The sequence below is a fragment of the Pelodiscus sinensis genome, unplaced genomic scaffold, assembly GCF_049634645.1.
Source record: "Pelodiscus sinensis isolate JC-2024 unplaced genomic scaffold, ASM4963464v1 ctg138, whole genome shotgun sequence".
NCBI classification, from domain to species: domain Eukaryota; kingdom Metazoa; phylum Chordata; order Testudines; family Trionychidae; genus Pelodiscus; species Pelodiscus sinensis.
Genome location: NW_027466007.1, coordinates 49723 through 66774, shown reverse-complemented (window position 1 = coordinate 66774; position 17052 = coordinate 49723). Strand labels below are relative to the sequence as shown.

The following is a 17052-nucleotide window of genomic DNA, read 5'->3' as shown; positions in this document are numbered from 1 at the left end:
TCCAGCCCCTGCCCGCCTGCGCCTGCGCAGACAGTGAGGGCAGCAGCCTGAGCCGCGGCTACTGCGCATGCTCCGGTTGGGGGGACGCCTGCGCAGCGCGGCCTAAGGAGAGAACGTTGGGACCAGCTGCTCGTGTCGCTTCAGCCCGGTGCGTGCGGGGCGGGACCCGGGGGCCGGGGCCGGTGCTGGGGGGTTGTTCAGGGACCAGCCTGGCCGTACGGGTGCGGGGAGGGGGGGTGCACGGGGAACCCGGGCTAGGGAGGGGCAGAGGGGAAGGAAGTGGGGTGGGGGGGGGAGGGAAGGAGCCAGCTGCCGTGTTTGCAGAACCGGCCAGTGGGGCAGACGTGGGTGGTTCCTGTTTCCGGATGGGGCATCTCAGGGCCCTTCCCAGGGCTGGGATCTGAATGGCCCAGTGTCCCCCAGGGCCTGGCCAAGGCAGCTCTTCCCTGCCGGGTCAGGTGGAGTCGCCTGCTAAAGGGGCTGGATGCAGGGGAATGGTTTAGATACAGCCCCTTGCAAACGCTGCCGTGGCCAGGCCTGGGTTTAGGGTCTAAAAGAATCCCTGATCTGCTTCTGTGGCTGCATAAAGCTACCTGGCTCACACTATAAAGCAAGGGTAGGGAACCTCAGGGCTGGATGTAGCCCCTGGCTTGCCTGGATCCAGCCTCCAAGGCTCAGGGACCCGCTTCCCCCCTGCACTAGGAAGCCTTCATTGGCTTTCTAGCTCCCTTGCCACTACCAGTGGGGCTGGAACACAAAATCTACCAGGCTGGGCCCCCCCTAGGCTCTAGCATGGGGAGTATCTTCTTCTCAGTCAGGAACCACATCAGTGAGGAGGGTGTTGTTTTTTTCTTCTCAGTTATGTGTAGCCCCCAACTGATTTTCCTGTGGGTCAATGGTCCCTGATCCAAAAAAAGGTTCCTCACTGCTGTTTTAAAGTTTGTTTATGGAGGGGAAATTGCTGCATAGAATTATAAGGGTGGCGTGGAAATCTGTTCAGGGGCCAAACTGACTGCATAGGTAGGGAGATCACACAGCTGGCTGCAGGGCCAAAGGGCAAAATTGGATCAGGCAGTGGGGTTAAGAACAGCATCTGGGCACTTCCAGAAAAAATAACCCAGTGGGGGGAAGCATTTGCAGTATTTGTAAGAATACAGGAGAGGGTTTTTCCCACTGCCAGGATGGAGTGTTGCAGTGCCCACTTGCCAGGGCTGTGTGGGTGGCTAGTGCCTGGAGAAGGCACCTTCTACCTGCCTGAGAGGCTGGATACTGGGAAAGGTGGTGAGATTGAGAGGCTGGGGGCTGCCTGTGTGAGCTGCTGTTTTGCCTCCTGCCTGGCACCCTAGTCAGGGTGAGCAGCGTCCCAGGTTTAAAGGGACAGGGCTGGATTTAAGCCCTGCTGCAGGGTCCTGACTTTTTCTTAAAAATAGGCAAATTGCCCTGTATTTTCTGTCTCCCCCCCCGCCCCCCCATCAGCGCTGGCGGGTCCTGATGCTATCGGATCCCTGCTTGGCAACTGCCCACCTGCCAGCAGGGAGTGAGGGTCTGGTAGCCGCTCCCCCAGCTGGTCCATCAGCATGTTTCTGCTGTGTGTCAGCCTTCTCCCCCCCATCCCATTTCTGTCTGGCACTAACTGTGCTGCCAGCAGCAATGACTGGTCAGTATGAGCAGGCACCGGATGGCAGCTGGTGACTTGTTCCCTCTGCTGCCTGCCCCACCAGCCCTTTGCATCCTCCCCCTTTTGCTGTCCCCTCCCTGTTCTGCCCCTTCATGCTCTGTAGCCCCCCTGTATCTCCATCTCCCCCTGCCCTGTGCTGCCTCAGAGAAATGTGATCCCAGGTTCCAGGACAGGGGAGTGTGTCCTTGGGGGCCAGTCAGGCAGGAGGGAGGAGAGCGCCAGCCAGGGAAAGCCAGGTCAATCAGTGAGAGAGGTGTACAGGGGAGCGGTCCCCTCTCTGCCATGTGAACCCTAAAGCCTTAAAGATAAGAAGGCTCCAGCTACACAGTAATTATGTTTAACAGGGACCTGATGTTAATTTGAACCTTTGAGCTGCTCAGTTCTGATTGATTGCTGTGGAGCTCACTTGAATATGAATAATTTTACCAGGTGTCCAGTATTCAACATAAGGAAATATGGTCACCTTAGCCCATGTGCTTTTTTTACATCACCGACCATATTTGCTTTCTGAACATTCACTTCAGGCCAGATTTTTAAATGTGAAAACACCAAGATACTTTTGAAAATAATTTTGGACTTGAAAACTTATTACAAATCCATATTTCTATAAGTCATTCCCCACTCTGCAAACACTGAAGTACGCGCTTTAATTTTCTATTCCCTTATTTATTGCATATATAAATATGTGGAATTTTGCTCATGTACATGTACTTCGGTTCACATATTTCAGTTTCTCTGTGTGCTACATCTGTTGTTACAATACATTCCAACGGTGCTCTTCACTCTTCCTACTGTTCTGTGTTGCCAAAATCCAGGGTTTTTAAAATGAATTCTCTCTCTTTTTTTGCAAGAGTTCAGGGCCCAGAGGTATCTCCTCCCTGTGTCTCTGCAGGAGAAAGCTAATGCATGGTCACCTATGTCTGTAAAACACACATTCACTTAACTGCAGCCTGGGTCACGCCACTTCTCGTGGGTCCTCTTGGCTGCCAACAGTGAACCACAGCCAGTGGGAGCCATGAGGCTTCATGTGTCTGGAGCCAGTTAGTAAACAAACCAGAGCAGCCCATTAGCAGCTTTCTCAGAGTGGGCCTGCAGACCACTTTGAGAAACACTGCTCTATGGGGTACAATGCTAAAGGTGTGAAGTTAAAGCACACAGGCTGTGTCTAGACTGGCCAGTTTTTCCGGAAAATCAGCCACTTTTCTGGAAAAACTTGCCAGCTGTCTACACTGGCCACTTGAATTTCCGCAAAAGCACTGACTTCCTACTGTAAGAAATCAGTGCTTTTTGCGGAAACACTATGCTGCTTCCGTTCGGGCAAAAGTCCCTTTTGCGTAAAACTTTTGCGCAAAAGGGCCAGTGTAGACATCTGAGATTTGTTTTGCGCAAAAGCACGTTTAGATTGGCCACAGACGCTTTCCCGCAAAAAGTGCCAATCTAGATGCTCTTTTCCGAAAATGCTTGTAACGGAAAACTTTTCCATTAAAAGCATTTAAAGTAGGAATAAGAGATCCTCCGGAATAGGGCTTTATTCCGGAGGATCGGGCCACTCTAGACGCTTTTTCCCGGCTTTTCCCCAAGCCGGAAAAAAGCGGCGGACATCTTTATTTAAATCCCGCGGGGGATATTTAAATCCCCTGTGGATTTCCCTATTCTGAAGTTGAAAATTAGCATGCCCCTTTCGGAAAAGGGGCCAGTGTAGATGTAGCCACAATGTATAGTACCTTCAATCTTGGCTATTTCACTGCTCAGTCAATTCAGTTTCAATATGGGGTTGATTTAAAACAGTGTATCTTAAACTTTTTGAGACCACGGAACACCAAACAATATTTTTTTATGCAGAACATGTATGAAATTTTTTTTTTAAAAAAATAACTTGTCAAACAAACAAACAAAAAAAAATAAAAACAAAGAAGTAACAAACACAAAGAAAAGGTCACGGCACACCTGCGAATTGTCCACGGAACACCAGTGTTCCACAGAACATAGTTTAAGAAGCACTGGTTTAAAACAATAAATAGGCTGAAAAGGCTGAGAACTGAGTACCACCGTATCCGGCTGTTCATGGAGAGAAACTGCTGCATCCCCAAGGGCTCTGCAGTCAAGTATATGGCTCAGTGAAAATCAGGAACTGAAAGCTGAAGTCAGACAATTTCAGGCTAGACAGGAGTCATAAGTGTTTGATGGGGAAGAGGATTAGCCAAAGGAAGCGGTGGATTCTCCATCTCTTGATGTCTTCAAATCAACATCGGGCAACTCTCTAGAAAACATGCCTCGGGGAAATAGAGCTTTGTGCCTGGGTAACTGGGTTAAGTGTAATGGCTTGCACCACAGAGGGGGTCAGACTGTGTGACTAAGGCTACTTCTGATCCCATTAATCCATGATTTTTAGGATCTCATCTTGCAAACACGCAGCACACAGGTTTAATAATAAATATCTGAATAGTCGTATAAACTTCACTTAATCTCTGTTGTGGAGAGAGTTTATAAAGTCTCTGTTGGATGAGAGAACCAAGGTCTGTGCTGCAAATAAATGGAGGAAAACTAGGGGTTTTAAATACAGCAGCCTAAATTTAGCTATACAGCAGCCTACATCCATATTCAGACAGGTGAATATGTGGGTGGTTTATCGGAAACGCCTGATGCTCAGAACTGAATTCCATTGTTACAGGCGTAGGAACATTGAAACTCAAGCCAGGTATTGAGAGAAGTGAATGTGGATTTGGGATCTTACTTTTGTGTGCTGTTTATGGAATATTGAGACTCATCATTTGCCCAAAATGACCGCATCTAGCATGTGTGTCACCAGGGACAGACTCTGGGGAAACTGGGGGTGTGAAAAGGATTAAAGCCCCTTCTGATATGTCTCCATTTGTCCTTCTCCACCTGACAGGCTGCAGAACACCCATGTCTTGCTACAGCTCAGCCCATGGCCCACAGATCCAGAGAAAGGAAATGGCTGTGGCGGAGCCGGTGACCTTCGAGGAGGTGGCTGTGTATTTCTCTGAGGAGGAATGGGCTCTGCTGGACCCGGGTCAGAGAGCCCTCTACTGGGATGTGATGCATGAGAATTACGAGGCCGTGAGCTGGCTGGGTAAGGATTCCTGTCTTCTCGGGTATCAGAAGCTGGGCTGGCTCTGGAGTAGCTGTGTTGGGTTTTGTTCAGGGTCCCTCATTGCTCTCTGATCCCCCTAGTGTCAGGAGAATCAGCCTCAATAATCCTGGCTCCTGTGTCAGAGACTGCCCCTCCATGCCCCCTCCCAGGGGAAACAGGTTGAGGGACATAGCAATGGTGCTGCTTTTCCCACAGCCAAGATCTCAATGTGCTTCCCCACCATCCTGCCCATGTGCCTTGGCTGGAGGTGTCAGTGGAAAGACCCAGGCAGGAGCAGCAGGTACCAGAGTTCTGGGTCTGGCTGCTGTTAGTGCCTACAGGGTACCGTTGTGCCACTGGGCTGAGCCCCTGGAAGGAGGGTGCAGTTCCTGGGGTCCTTCCCTGCGTGTGGCTGATCTCTGTGACATGCTGGTTCCTGCCCGTGAGAGGGGCTGGGTGGTGGGGCTGCGGGAGTGTGAGTGAGTCATGGGGGCTACGTCTACATTGGCCCCTTTTCCGAAAGGGGCATTTCACAGGTCGTAATAGGGAAATCCGCGGGGGATTTAAATATCCCCCGCGGCATTTAAATAAAAATGTCCGCTGCTTTTTTCCGGCTTTTAGAAAAGTAGGAATAAGAGCCTCCGGAAAAGGGCGCTTTTTCCGGAGGATCGGGGCCAGTGTAGACGCTCTTTTCCGGCTTTTTTAAAAGCCGGAAAAAAGCGGCGGACATTTTTATTTAAATGCCGCGGGGGATATTTAAATCCCCCGCGCATTTCCCTACTACGACTCATGAAATTTACATGCCCCTTCCGGAAAAGGGGCCAGTGTAGATGTAGCCATGGAGAACCCTTCTTGCATTTCAGGCACCGCACTTGGGCTACATCTACACTAGCTTGTTCTCACGCAAAAACTCTTTTGCAGAAGAGTTCTTGTGCAAAAACTCTTCCACAAGAGAGCGTCTACACTGGCTTTTGCGCAAGAGCATCCTTGCCAGTGTAGACGCTCTCTTGCGCAAGAAAGCTCTGATGGCCGTTTTAACCATCGGGCTTTCTTGTGCAAGAAATTCATGTTGCCTGTCTACACTGGCCTCTTGCGCAAGAACAGTTGCGCAAAAGGGCTTATTCCTGAGCGGGAGCGTCAGAGTTCTTGCGCAAGAAGCCCTGATTTCATACATTAGAATGTCAGTGTTCTTGCGCAGGAACTCACGGCCAGTGTAGACAGGCAGCAAGTTTTGGCGCAAGAACGGCTGCTTTGGCGCAAGATCGCACCAGTGTAGATGTAGCCTTGGTGTTGGGAAAACTGTGTTCAATTCCCTGCTCTACAGACTTCCTTTGTCACCTTGGTCAAGTCATTTACATTGTCTTTGTCTAGCCCCCTACATCTGCAATAGTTAATATCATTATGTCCCTGGTTCACAGGACTGGGGAAGGATACATACATTAAATAGGAGAGATGCTCAGCTCCATATAAGCACCCCTGATTGACACTGGAGATCCCAAGTGCTGTTGTGACTGATAATCTTTGCTTCCCATAGTGGCTGCAGTGCCTCATATATTGCTGCTAGCTCCACAGAGCTTTGTTACGGCTGCTCAGGGCAGCTCTTTCTGGAGCTCTGATGCCAGCGGCACTGGCAGAGCGTCCAGCTTGCCCATGAAGCACAGCTCAGGGTTTTTGCTAAAGAAAGACCCAGGCTCCGTTTGGGGACTAAGATGCTTGCCCAGGTTTATTGTCGAAGGAGCAGGGTGCTAGTGTCCCAGCTCCCCAGGCACAGGTACAGTGAGACGTGTCCCACCCCGACAATGGTACTAGCTCAGCCAGCAACCAGAACGCTGCCCCTCAGCCAGCACCCACAGGCTCCTCCTGTGACTTCCCCTTTCATACACCTTGACACAAACATGGTGCACGTTGCACTGTGTCTTTCTACTCCCCCGCCTCCCCCACTTATCCTTGTACCTGCTCATTGTAACAAAACATCCGAATCCATTATCCCCTTATTCCTCCTGATTTGTGCAAGGGTCAGTGTGTTCCTCTGCCACCTCTCCGGAGTGTGTGTTTGCAGGTAGTGCACAGATCGGCGTGTTTTCCACCACTGTTCCCTCTAAGATTTTTCCATCCATGAGAGAAGTGAGCTTTGTCTTGTGCACCGATATTGAGATCGTGTGCGCTTGTTCGGATGTGTGCACATGACCTCAATATTGGTGCACTCAAGTTATAAACCTCTCCCTTTTCCCCTCTGCTGCTATGTCTCCCACCCTTCCCTTGCCCCATCTGCCCCCTGGGTGCGTGCTGCTGCCCCTCATCCTCCTGCTGTCCTGGCTCCTGCCCTTTTCACTCCCCTCAGCCTTCCTGGGACCTGTCCCCCTCCCCATCCTCTCTGACCCCTGCACCTGCCCTTCCTTTCCCCCCGTACCTGCCCATCCACTAGCCTCCCTCCCCATCCCCTCTCCTAATGCCTCCCTCTACCCACCTGCCCTGCCTCTCTCCTCTGCCCTCTGGTGCCTGTCCCTCCCCTTCCGTGTCCGCCATTCTGCTTCACCCCCACAGTTCTCCTGGCACCTGCACCTTCCCTTACCCTCCCTGCCCCGGTGCCTCATTGCTCCTGCCCTCCCAACACCTGCCGCCCTTGCCCTCTTTCTCCCTGGTGCCCACCCCCTCACTACCCTCTGCCCCAATTCTCATGCCCCTCTGTGCCCTCGCACATGACTTACTCCATCCCCTGCCTTCCTCATGCCCACCCCTCTTTTCAACCTCTCTTCTACCCTCTTGCCCCCTCCACTTTCCTCTCCCAGCATCACCCTGTCCCCTTCCATCTCTCACTCTTACTGACATCTGCCCTTTCCCCTCATTGTCTTTTCTTCGACTCCCTGGCGTTTGTCGTTCTTCCACCCTTTCCCGTGGTGCCTTCTTCTTTCTTCTCCTGCCCTGGCTCCCTCCTCTCCTGTCAGCACAAGCCCCTTCCTCTCCTCACCTCCCCTTCCCTTTGGTTCTCCCCCTGCCCTTTCCCTCACCTTCTGCTTTCCTGATATCTGCACCCGTCAACCCTCCCAGGGCAGAGCACCATGGAGGGCAGAGTGGGGGTGCTATTTTTAGTACTCTGCCCCTGCCCCAGAAGTAGCTGCGCTGTGGCCTGGCTCCAGTCCCAGAACACAGGGTAGCTGCCTGCCATGCGAGGCCGCAGTACTAAAAATAGCACTGTGGCCCCCGCTCCAGTCACAGCACATCGGCGGGGCTGCTTGATGAATTATCTTGTCTTCTGCCAACTCTCTGTCTAATGATTCGTTATCTCAGGTTAAATCATGTTTGATACTACTTCTGTGCTTTTTGGAAATGGGGTTAATGAAGTTTAAATTTCTGGACTTTCAAAGTCATTGGCAAGTTGGTCTAAAATTGAATAGCTCGCTTTCTTAATTCTCTTTCTTTTCAAATATTTCACACACACAGCAACTCCTTTCTCCAACTCGAGTTACAACACAACAGCCTGGCATGCTACAAACACACATGATGCTGTTACTATATTATTTTATTCTGCATATTATACGTAAGCATCCATCAGAGAATTTCCCATCCAGCAAGTTCAGAGGTGAAAGTGTACAGAGGCAAGAACAAGACTCATCTTCTAGCCTAGATGAACATTACTCCCTAGGGATGGCGGCTGGCAGTCAGCGAGCCCTCCAGCCAGACGTAACAAAGTACACCCAGCCTAACGTAAGGAAAGGAAATCCCTCTGGTGAAAAGCCTCTCTCCTTGAGCACAGGCAGGGAATGGTCCTGGCTGCCAGCCCAGAGTGGCCCGCCCCTCTCAGCGGCACAGACCCAAGCACCCGGCACAGTGGAGATCCCCAGGGAAGAGGTTTGTACCGAGGAGTCATACCAGCCACTCACAGCCACTGTTGCCACATGGGGGCCGCAGGTGCTGAGGCAGTGAGGGAAAGACACTACAGTCTCCTCTAACCCAAGTCAAACCGCAGACAGGCGGCAGCCACCAGGGCACACCCCGCACCTTGGAGCGTGAAGTGGTGCACACCACCAGTGGCCCATTCCCCAAGGGCGGGTCTCCTTGTGTCCCATGTGCCCTCTGCAGTCCGAGCCCTGCCTGTGGGCCTCAGTGTCAGAATTGCAAGCCCTCACCAGAGCAGCATGTTCCTGTCCTTCCCTGGGGTGGGTGGAGGGATGAAATGGGTCATAAGGGAAACTTAGTTGTACTCTGGAGCAGTGGTTCTCAACCTCTTTGGCCCATAATGCAGACTTTTCCATGGACCACAAGCCAACCACCTTGATGACAAAATGTATGTAGACGGGCGTGGGGGGTACGTGGTCTGGGTGAGAGCTAGGATGCAGGAGCAGTCTAGGTGGGATGTTGAGGGTAGGAGTGGGCAGCAAGTGGGGGATCTGGGTAAGGTGTAAGGTGCAGGAATGGGCTGAAGGGTAGGGGCTCTGCCAGAAGGATGTGTGCAGGAGCGGGTTGGGCATGCAGGGTTTTGTTGGGAGGGGAGTACATGAGAGGGACAGGGGTGTGGGGTCTCAGTGGGAGGAGAGGGGGTTACCTGGCTCCATTCCCCCCATCACTCCCGGGCACTGCCCCATGCTGTTCCCATTGGCCATAATTCTGACCAATGGGAGCAGCAGGGAAAGCCTTCAGGTGTGTGCACACAGAGCCATTTCCTTCTCCAGCAAGTCATACCCAGCCTGCAAGGCTTGCTCTCCCCCACCCCCCATCCTGTATGGGAAGCTGGTGCTGGCGCTTCAACCTTGGAATGGGGGTTTCGGGCCATAGCACCAGCGCTGGTTCCACACTGAAGGCTAGGAGGCAAGTCCCAAGCCTGTGGCCCATCTGCAAGATGGTAGTGGGCCACTAGTGGTCCTTGGACCACACTTTGAGAACCACTGCCCTTGAGGATGCAGCAGAGAGCTCAGTTCTTCCAGGGAATACGGGGAGGAGGGCTGTGTTCTGGATTTTGTACCATCCAGAGCCCAGTCTCTGCAAGGTGGGGAAGGAGCCTCTCTGAGGGTACATCTACACTTGCTCCCTAGTTCGAGCTAGGGATGCTAATGTAGCCGACCGAAATTGCTAATGAAACGGGGATTTAAATATCCTGCGCTTGATTAGCATAATCTTGCCCGCTCATTATTCCGCTCAACAGATGATTTGAACCAGGAAGCGCATTCCGGACCCCTTGGTTCGAACTAACGTTATTCCTCAAAAAATGAGGAGTAACATTTTTTGAGGAGTAATGTTAGTTCGAAGCAAGGGGCTTTATTCGAACTAACACGTCCCTGAGCGTGCTTCCTGGTTCGAATCAGCTGTTGAACGGAATACTGTGCAGGCGAGATTATGCTAATGAAGCGCAGGATATTTAAATCCCTGCTTCACTAGCAATTTCAGACGGCTACGTTTGCATCCCTAGCTCGAACTAAGGAGCAAGTGTAGATGTACCCCGAGTGGGTGACTCAGATTCTGGCTCTGGAAGCAGTACTGGCACAGACCTTAATGAACAAGATCAACACTTGGCTGATTGCTCCCTGAGCAGGATTTCCAGTCTCCAAAGCTCATGTGATCTCGTGGGTGGAGCGAGGGGAGGAACTATGGATCCCAGATCTCCAGGGCTATGAAGAAGGGGAGATCATCAGCCACACCCACACAGGTGAGCAATCAGCTAAACTGACTCAGAAACCAATTTCTGTGTCCTCATAGTAGGTGTCACTTGTGCGTTTTCATCAGTCCAGCTGACCCTTCAGCCTGTTTTCAATTCCAATCCGAGGATGTGGGGGAAGGCTGGGTTCACTCCTTTGGGAATGGGTTGTGGGGTAGGAGGATGAACTTAGCTCATGATTATTGAACCTTTCCAGCCATTATTTGGGTGTGTTCCCTCTTTTCTATTCCCCTTTCAGAGTTTTCCTTTTAGCTCAATGCAGAGAGAATGACTCCTGGATTCTCTCTCTGTCCCAGCAGGTGATGGGATGCAGAGTGACAACAATGAGGAGTGTCTTCAGCAGGAAGCATCAGAGCAAGTGGCTCCACGTGGGATGTTATTGGGAAGATTTGAAGGGCATGTTTTTCAGAGTCCTGAGCAGGGAGAGACCTTGGAGAGACAGCATAGCCCAGAAACGCAGAAGGGAAACCATCCAGAGAAGGAACAGGGTGAATCCAGTCCCAGAAGCAGAAGTGTGTGTCGTGAAGTTTTGGGAAGTCCCCAAAACCTGTACCCCCATTTGCAGCCAGACATGACTCTCAACCAGCAGGTAGATCAGGAGGTTTATTGCTTCACAGGGACACAGTGTAGCATAGGATCAATGTTAACACAGGGACACAGAGCAGCCAGTATCATTCCTCTCGGGGAGAAGGGGTCCTGGGCCCTTCTCCCCCCTGTTCCTATTGTAAGCCCCTCCTCTCATCCTAACACAGCTGAGAGTGACTCATCCCCCCAGGCCCTAGTCCCCCACCTGGCAGCCCCACCTCCCTTTGTCTCCCTTACTGGGCAGGAGTTATCTCCTATGCCTGGCCCTCAGGTGTCAGGGGCCAAATACTCTTCTGCAGTGAGTCATCCCCCTCCAGACAGTGTTGCAGGTCCTGGGACAGTAGGAACCACACACAGCACACAAAGCAACGCAGCAATACAGTCCCTGCTACAGCACAGTGTGAGAAGAAACACAGAAACCATTCAACAGAAAATCCTCCATCAACAAACACCCTACACTTACAGTGACTATGCAACTCTTATTGAACATCCAGCAACGCACGCAGGAGAGAAATCCTTCAACTGCTCTGACTGTGGGAAAAACTTCAGTAAGAGGTCAGATCTTGAAAGACATAGCAGAATCCACACAGGAGAGAAACCCTTTTATTGCTCTGAGTGTGGGAAAAGCTTCAGTAGGAGCTCAAATCTTTTTCGACATCAGAGAACCCACAATGGAGAGCTATGTTTCAATCCCTTTAACAGTGGGGAAAGCGTCAGTGAGAGCTCAGACCTTGTTAGACATCAGAGAATCCACACAAGGGAGAAACCTTTTTACTGCTCAGACTGTGGGAAAAGCTTCAGTCAGCGCTCAAATCTTGTTACACACAAGAGAATCCACACAGGTGAGAAACCCTTCAGCTGCTCTGACTGTGGGAAAAGCTTCAATCAGCACTCAAGTCTCATTAGACATAAGAGAAACCACACAAGGGAAAAACTTTTCAATTGCTCTGACTGTGGGAAAAGCTTCAGTGAGAGTTCACAACTTGTTAGACATAGGACAGTCCACACTGGGGAGAAACGCTTCATCTGCTCTGACTGTGGGAAAAGCTTCGGTAGGAGCTCAGATCTTGTTACACATATGAGAATCCACACAGGGGAGAAACCCTTCAGCTGCTCTGACTGTGGGAAAAGCTTTCATGGGCGCTCACATCTTGTTAAGCATAGGAGAATCCACACAGGAGAGAGACCCTTTTCCTGCTCTGAATGTGGGAAAAGCTTCAGTAGGAGCTCAAATCTTTTTAGACATCAGAGAACCCACAATGGAGAGCCATGTTTCATCTCCTCTGACAGTGGGAAAAGCTGCAGTGAGAGCTCAGACCTTGTTAGACGTTGGAGAATCCACACAGGGGCGAAACCCTTTTACTGCTCAGACTGTGGGAAAAGCTTCAGTCAGCGCTCAAATCTTGTTACGCATAGGAGAATACACACAGGGGAGAAACCCTTCAGCTGCTCTGACTGTGGAAAAAGCTTCAATCAGCAGTCAAGTCTCATTAGACATAAGAGAAATCACCCAAGAGAAAAACCTTTCAGTTGCTCTGACTGTGGGAAGAGCTTCAGTGAGAGTTTACAACTTGTTAGACATAGGATAATCCACACTGGGGAGAAACCCTTTAGCTGCTCTGACTGTGGGAAAAGCTTCAGTAGTACTTCACATCTTGTTACACATATGAGAATCCACACAGGAGAGAAACCCTTCAGCTGCTCTGACTGTGGGAAAAGCTTTCATGGGCGCTCACACCTTGTTAAACATAGGAGAATCCACACAGGGGAGAAACCTTTTTGCTGTTCTGACTGTGGGAAAAGCTTCAGTTGGAGCTCACATCTTATTAATCATAAGAGAATCCACACAGGAGAGAAACCCTTTAACTGCTCTGACTGTGGGAAAAGCTTCAGTAGGAGCTCAAGTCTTGTTACACATAGGAGAACCCACACAGGGGAGAAACCCTTTGATTTCTCTGTGTGTGGGAAAACCTCGAGTCAATGCTCAAATCTTAACAATCATCATGCAATACACACAGGAGAATCCTAAACCTCCCTTGCTGCAATTTAAGCCTCTTTCTCCTTCTCCTATCATCAGAGGCCAAGGAGAACAATTTTTTCCCCTTCTCCTTGTAACATCCTTCTAGGTACCTGAAAGTTGCTATCACGTCCTCTCCCAGTCTTCTCTTTTCCAAAATAAACAAACCCATTTCTTTCAGTATTCCCTCGTAGGTCCTATTTTCTAGACCTTTAATCATTTTTGTTGCTCTTCTCTGGAGCCTCACTAATTTGTCCACATTTTCTTGAAATCTGGTTCCCAGAACTGGATACGTAGTCCAACTGAAACCTAATCAGAGTAGAATAGAAGAATTACTTCTCATGTCTTGCTCACAACGTTCCTGTTAATGCAACCCTATAACTTCTCATTCTGCAGGAAAAAGTTCATTCAGCACTCAGAACTTGTTAGGCATAGGAGACTCCATACAGGCAAGAAACCACATAACCTAAGTTCCCTGTAAGCAGTGTGGTCATACAGCCTTACTGCAGCCTAATAAATGCCTAGCAAGCATTTTAGGCCTATGGTAGGGATTGATGCCTCTGCTACTCATGGGTCTCAACCCCTGCCCAGACCTGCGATGACCGGCAGACAGTTGGCTATTCCACAGCCCCAGAGCTGCTATGGCAAGGAGAGGTGCCTCCTCCCTCGGTCCCACACTAGCATATGAGCTGAGGGAGAGAAAGCTGGTGGAAGTCTTTTCTCCCCAAATGTAGCCCTTTGGTGGCCTGCCCCTCAAACCTCTCCATCCTTGGCCCACCCTACATATCATTCCTCCACAGCTCAAACCTCTGTCTCAGCCCTGAGCCCCTCATCCCCGACTTCACCCCAGAGCCAGCCCTCCCTGCTCTCCAACTCTTTGCCCCAGCTCTGAGCCTTCTTCGCAAAATCCAAGCCCCTGAGTGCCACTCCTACCACATGTATTTTGTTCTGTGCACCAATATGGGGATGTGTCACACTTCTCCCCATATTGGGGCCCCTAACAAAACTTGTTCACATTTGTGAGAAAAATAGGTGGAGCAGTGTGTATAATTGCTGTGATTGAGAGAAGCTTCTGTGGGAGATCAGACCTTGTTAGACAGGAGAATCCACACAAGAGAGGAACCCTTCAGCTGCTCTGATGGTGGGAAAAACTTGGTAGGCGCTCAAGTCTTCTTAGTCATGAGAGAACCCACACAAGGGAGATACCCTTTAGTTGCTCTGACTGTGGAAAAAGTTGTAGGAAGAGCTCAGATCCTATTGCACATCAGACAGTTCATATATGATAGAATCCCTATAACTGCTCAGATTGTGGGCAAAGGTTCTATCTGAGCTGATACCTCATTGAACATCTGTCACCAGTGAAAGGTGACAGCTGTAGTTCAAGCTGGAAAGCTTTAATAAGTGTTCACATGTTCTATCACATTGGAGAACCCAAAGATGAGATGAAAAAAAAACCTGATAGGCATTCGAGTGAGTACCAGAAGGGGTGCCCAGGCAGTACCACTACTGGGGACAATCCAAGGGCCTACCGCACAGTGAGGAGCCCTTTCCGCCCCAAGGGAAGCCACAGAGCCCCTCTCATCACACAACCCCATTATCTAGCAATCCACCTTGCTCCAGTGACAAGCCAGCTGGGTGATGTTTTGCATGTAATGAGCTGGGGCACATGAAAACCGACTGCCCCAGGAGCACCAGCAGAGTGCAATTCATTACACTCTTGGTCAAACCAAGAGTCCTCAGGCCCAGATGCTTCTCAGATACCCCCAGAGAAAAGGGAAACTGAATATGGGTGGGAAGAAGGTTATTGCCTGGAAAGAGACTGGAGCACAGGTGTCTGCAATCTATCAGTCCCTAGTGGACCTTGAACTCTAACTCAGAGACTCAAGTAACTGTTCAACCCTTCAAGGCAGATTCCTTTGTCCTATCCACAGCCAAGTTGTCTCCTATGTACAAGGGCTGGTCAGGAATTTGGACTTTTGCAATCTAAAATGATTATCCCTTTCCTGTACTGATGGGAGAGGACTGAGACAAGCTGAGAAGGTGGGAATGGTCACCTGCAGCAGGGCTAAGTATGCCTCCACACGTAGCCCCATTCTTGAGCCATCTACAGGGACCCAGTTTGTATCCTCAGACATCCCAAGGCTGGAGACCCAGACAAAAATGGCAGAACCAGATCCCAGACGAGCATCTACAGTAGCAGCAGTGGATCCATTGAGGGACCTGAACAAAAAAAAAGCAACTAAATGCAGTTAAGTGGAGTGGGAAGTGTCAGGAAGCTTTCAAGCAGCTTAAGGCTGCTCTTATGTCTGATGCTATTCTAAGGGCCCCAGACTACAACAAACCTTTCTTTGTCACTAGGGCTGCATCAGGGCGTGGTGTGGGGGTAGGTTTGATGCAGACAGGGCCAGATCAAGAATTCTGCCTTGTTGCATTCCTCAGGAAAAAAATCTTTGAGAGGGAAAGCCACTGGTCTGTCTCCAAGAACGGATGCTACATCATTGTATATGCTCTAGAGAGTCTATGGCCATACATTTGGGGACAACATTTTCATCTGCAGACCAACCATTCTGCTCTGAAGTGGCTTCACACAGTCAAAGAGATTAACAAGAAATTCCTTTGGTGGAGTTTTGGCTCTCCAAGACTGTGAAGTGTGACATCCAACACATTTCAGGAACTTCTAACAAAGTGGCTGATGCACTCTCCAATGAAAGTTTTTCAGATTAAGCCAGTTAAAACTCACCCTGTATCTAAGTCATTGTATTCCATGCATGCAGGGGATCTTGTTTAGTTTTTTGTATATTTAGTAGTGAATTTAGTGTGTGCAAGTATAGTATTATGTTTTCTTCTAAACCTCCAGAAAAGAATGACAGCCATTGTTCAGTATTGTCTGTGATTTGAAAGGTGTGTGATGGATAGGAGTAGTGCTGGCCTTTTCTGAACATCCCAGTATTCAGTTAAACCTATGTAGCTAGAAAGTGTTGGCAAGAAGCCAGCAGATCCAATAAGAATGAATTGACATTTGAATTGTAAGAGATACCTGTCTCCTGTGTTTCTTTGTGTAAGTTTTAAACCAGGAGCTGAGGGAACAAGACAAATTGAACCAGATAGAACTACTATGCCTACAAAGAATATGGGGCATGGAAATGGACTGGACCTTGAAGCATGGGTATGTGAGTAGATAGGAAATGTCTATATAGACACAATGCTACACTGCAGGCTTCTTGCACAAGAACTGTTTTGCACAAGAGTTCTTGTGTAAAAGGTCTTCCAAAAGAGCACATCTGCACTGCCATATGCTTTTGCGCAAGAGCATCCATAGCAGTGTGGATGCTCTCTTATACAAGAAAACTCCGATGGTCATTTAAGCCATAGGGCTTTCTTGCACAAAAAACCCCTAGTGCCTGGCTACACTGCCTCCTTGCAGAAGAGCTCTTGCACAAGAGGCTTATTCCTCGTGGGGAGAGGAATAACTCTTGTGCAAGAAACCCTGTTTTCCAACGGTGTACTGTAAATTTACTTGCGTGAGAACATGCGTGCAGTGTAGATACCTGAAGTTTTTGCGCAAGAACAGCCGTTTTGTGCAAAAACTTGCAGAGCGTCTACACTGCACGTGCGTTCTTGGGCAAGCAAATTTACAGTAAAGTGTCAGAAAATAAGGTTTCTTGCGCAAGAGTTATTCCTCTCCCCACGAGGAATAAGCCCTCTTGCACAAGAGCACTTCCGCAAAAAGGTAGTGTAGACAGGCAACAGGAGTTTATTGTGCAAGAAAGCCCTATGGCTTAAATGGCCATCGGAGCTTTCTTGTGTAAGAAAGCATCCACACTGCCATGGATGCTCTTGTGCAAAAGCACATGGCAGTGTGGATGTGCTCTTGCACAAGAATTTTTGCACAAGAACTCTTGCACAAAACAGTTCAGCTATGTCTACGCTTGCGGCTTCTTGCACAAGAAATATGCAAATGAGGCTGAGTGGAATATCGCTGAGCCTCATTTGCATATTGTGACGGGGCAGCCAGCCTCGCCACGCTG

At 49.8% G+C, this 17052-nt stretch overlaps 1 protein-coding gene across 4 annotated transcripts; it reads left to right on the top strand.

The window, feature by feature from the left end:
- The first annotated feature begins 59 nt into the window (after positions 1–59).
- Positions 60–16510, top strand: LOC102453711 (uncharacterized). 4 transcript variants are annotated; one of them, XM_075918060.1, is made up of 4 exons: positions 60–148; positions 4572–4772; positions 10300–10413; positions 10722–16510. In XM_075918060.1, the coding sequence occupies exons 2-4, from the start codon at positions 4586–4588 to the stop codon at positions 13034–13036; spliced, it is 2616 nt and encodes an 871-aa protein (XP_075774175.1). In that variant the 5' UTR covers positions 60–148; positions 4572–4585; the 3' UTR covers positions 13037–16510. The 4 variants fall into 4 exon arrangements, with proteins under 4 accessions (XP_075774175.1, XP_075774174.1, XP_075774177.1 ...); XM_075918059.1 differs by having other exon boundaries at positions 10719–16510; XM_075918062.1 differs by lacking the exon at positions 10300–10413 and having other exon boundaries at positions 10722–16509.
- The last annotated feature ends 542 nt before the right edge of the window (positions 16511–17052 follow it).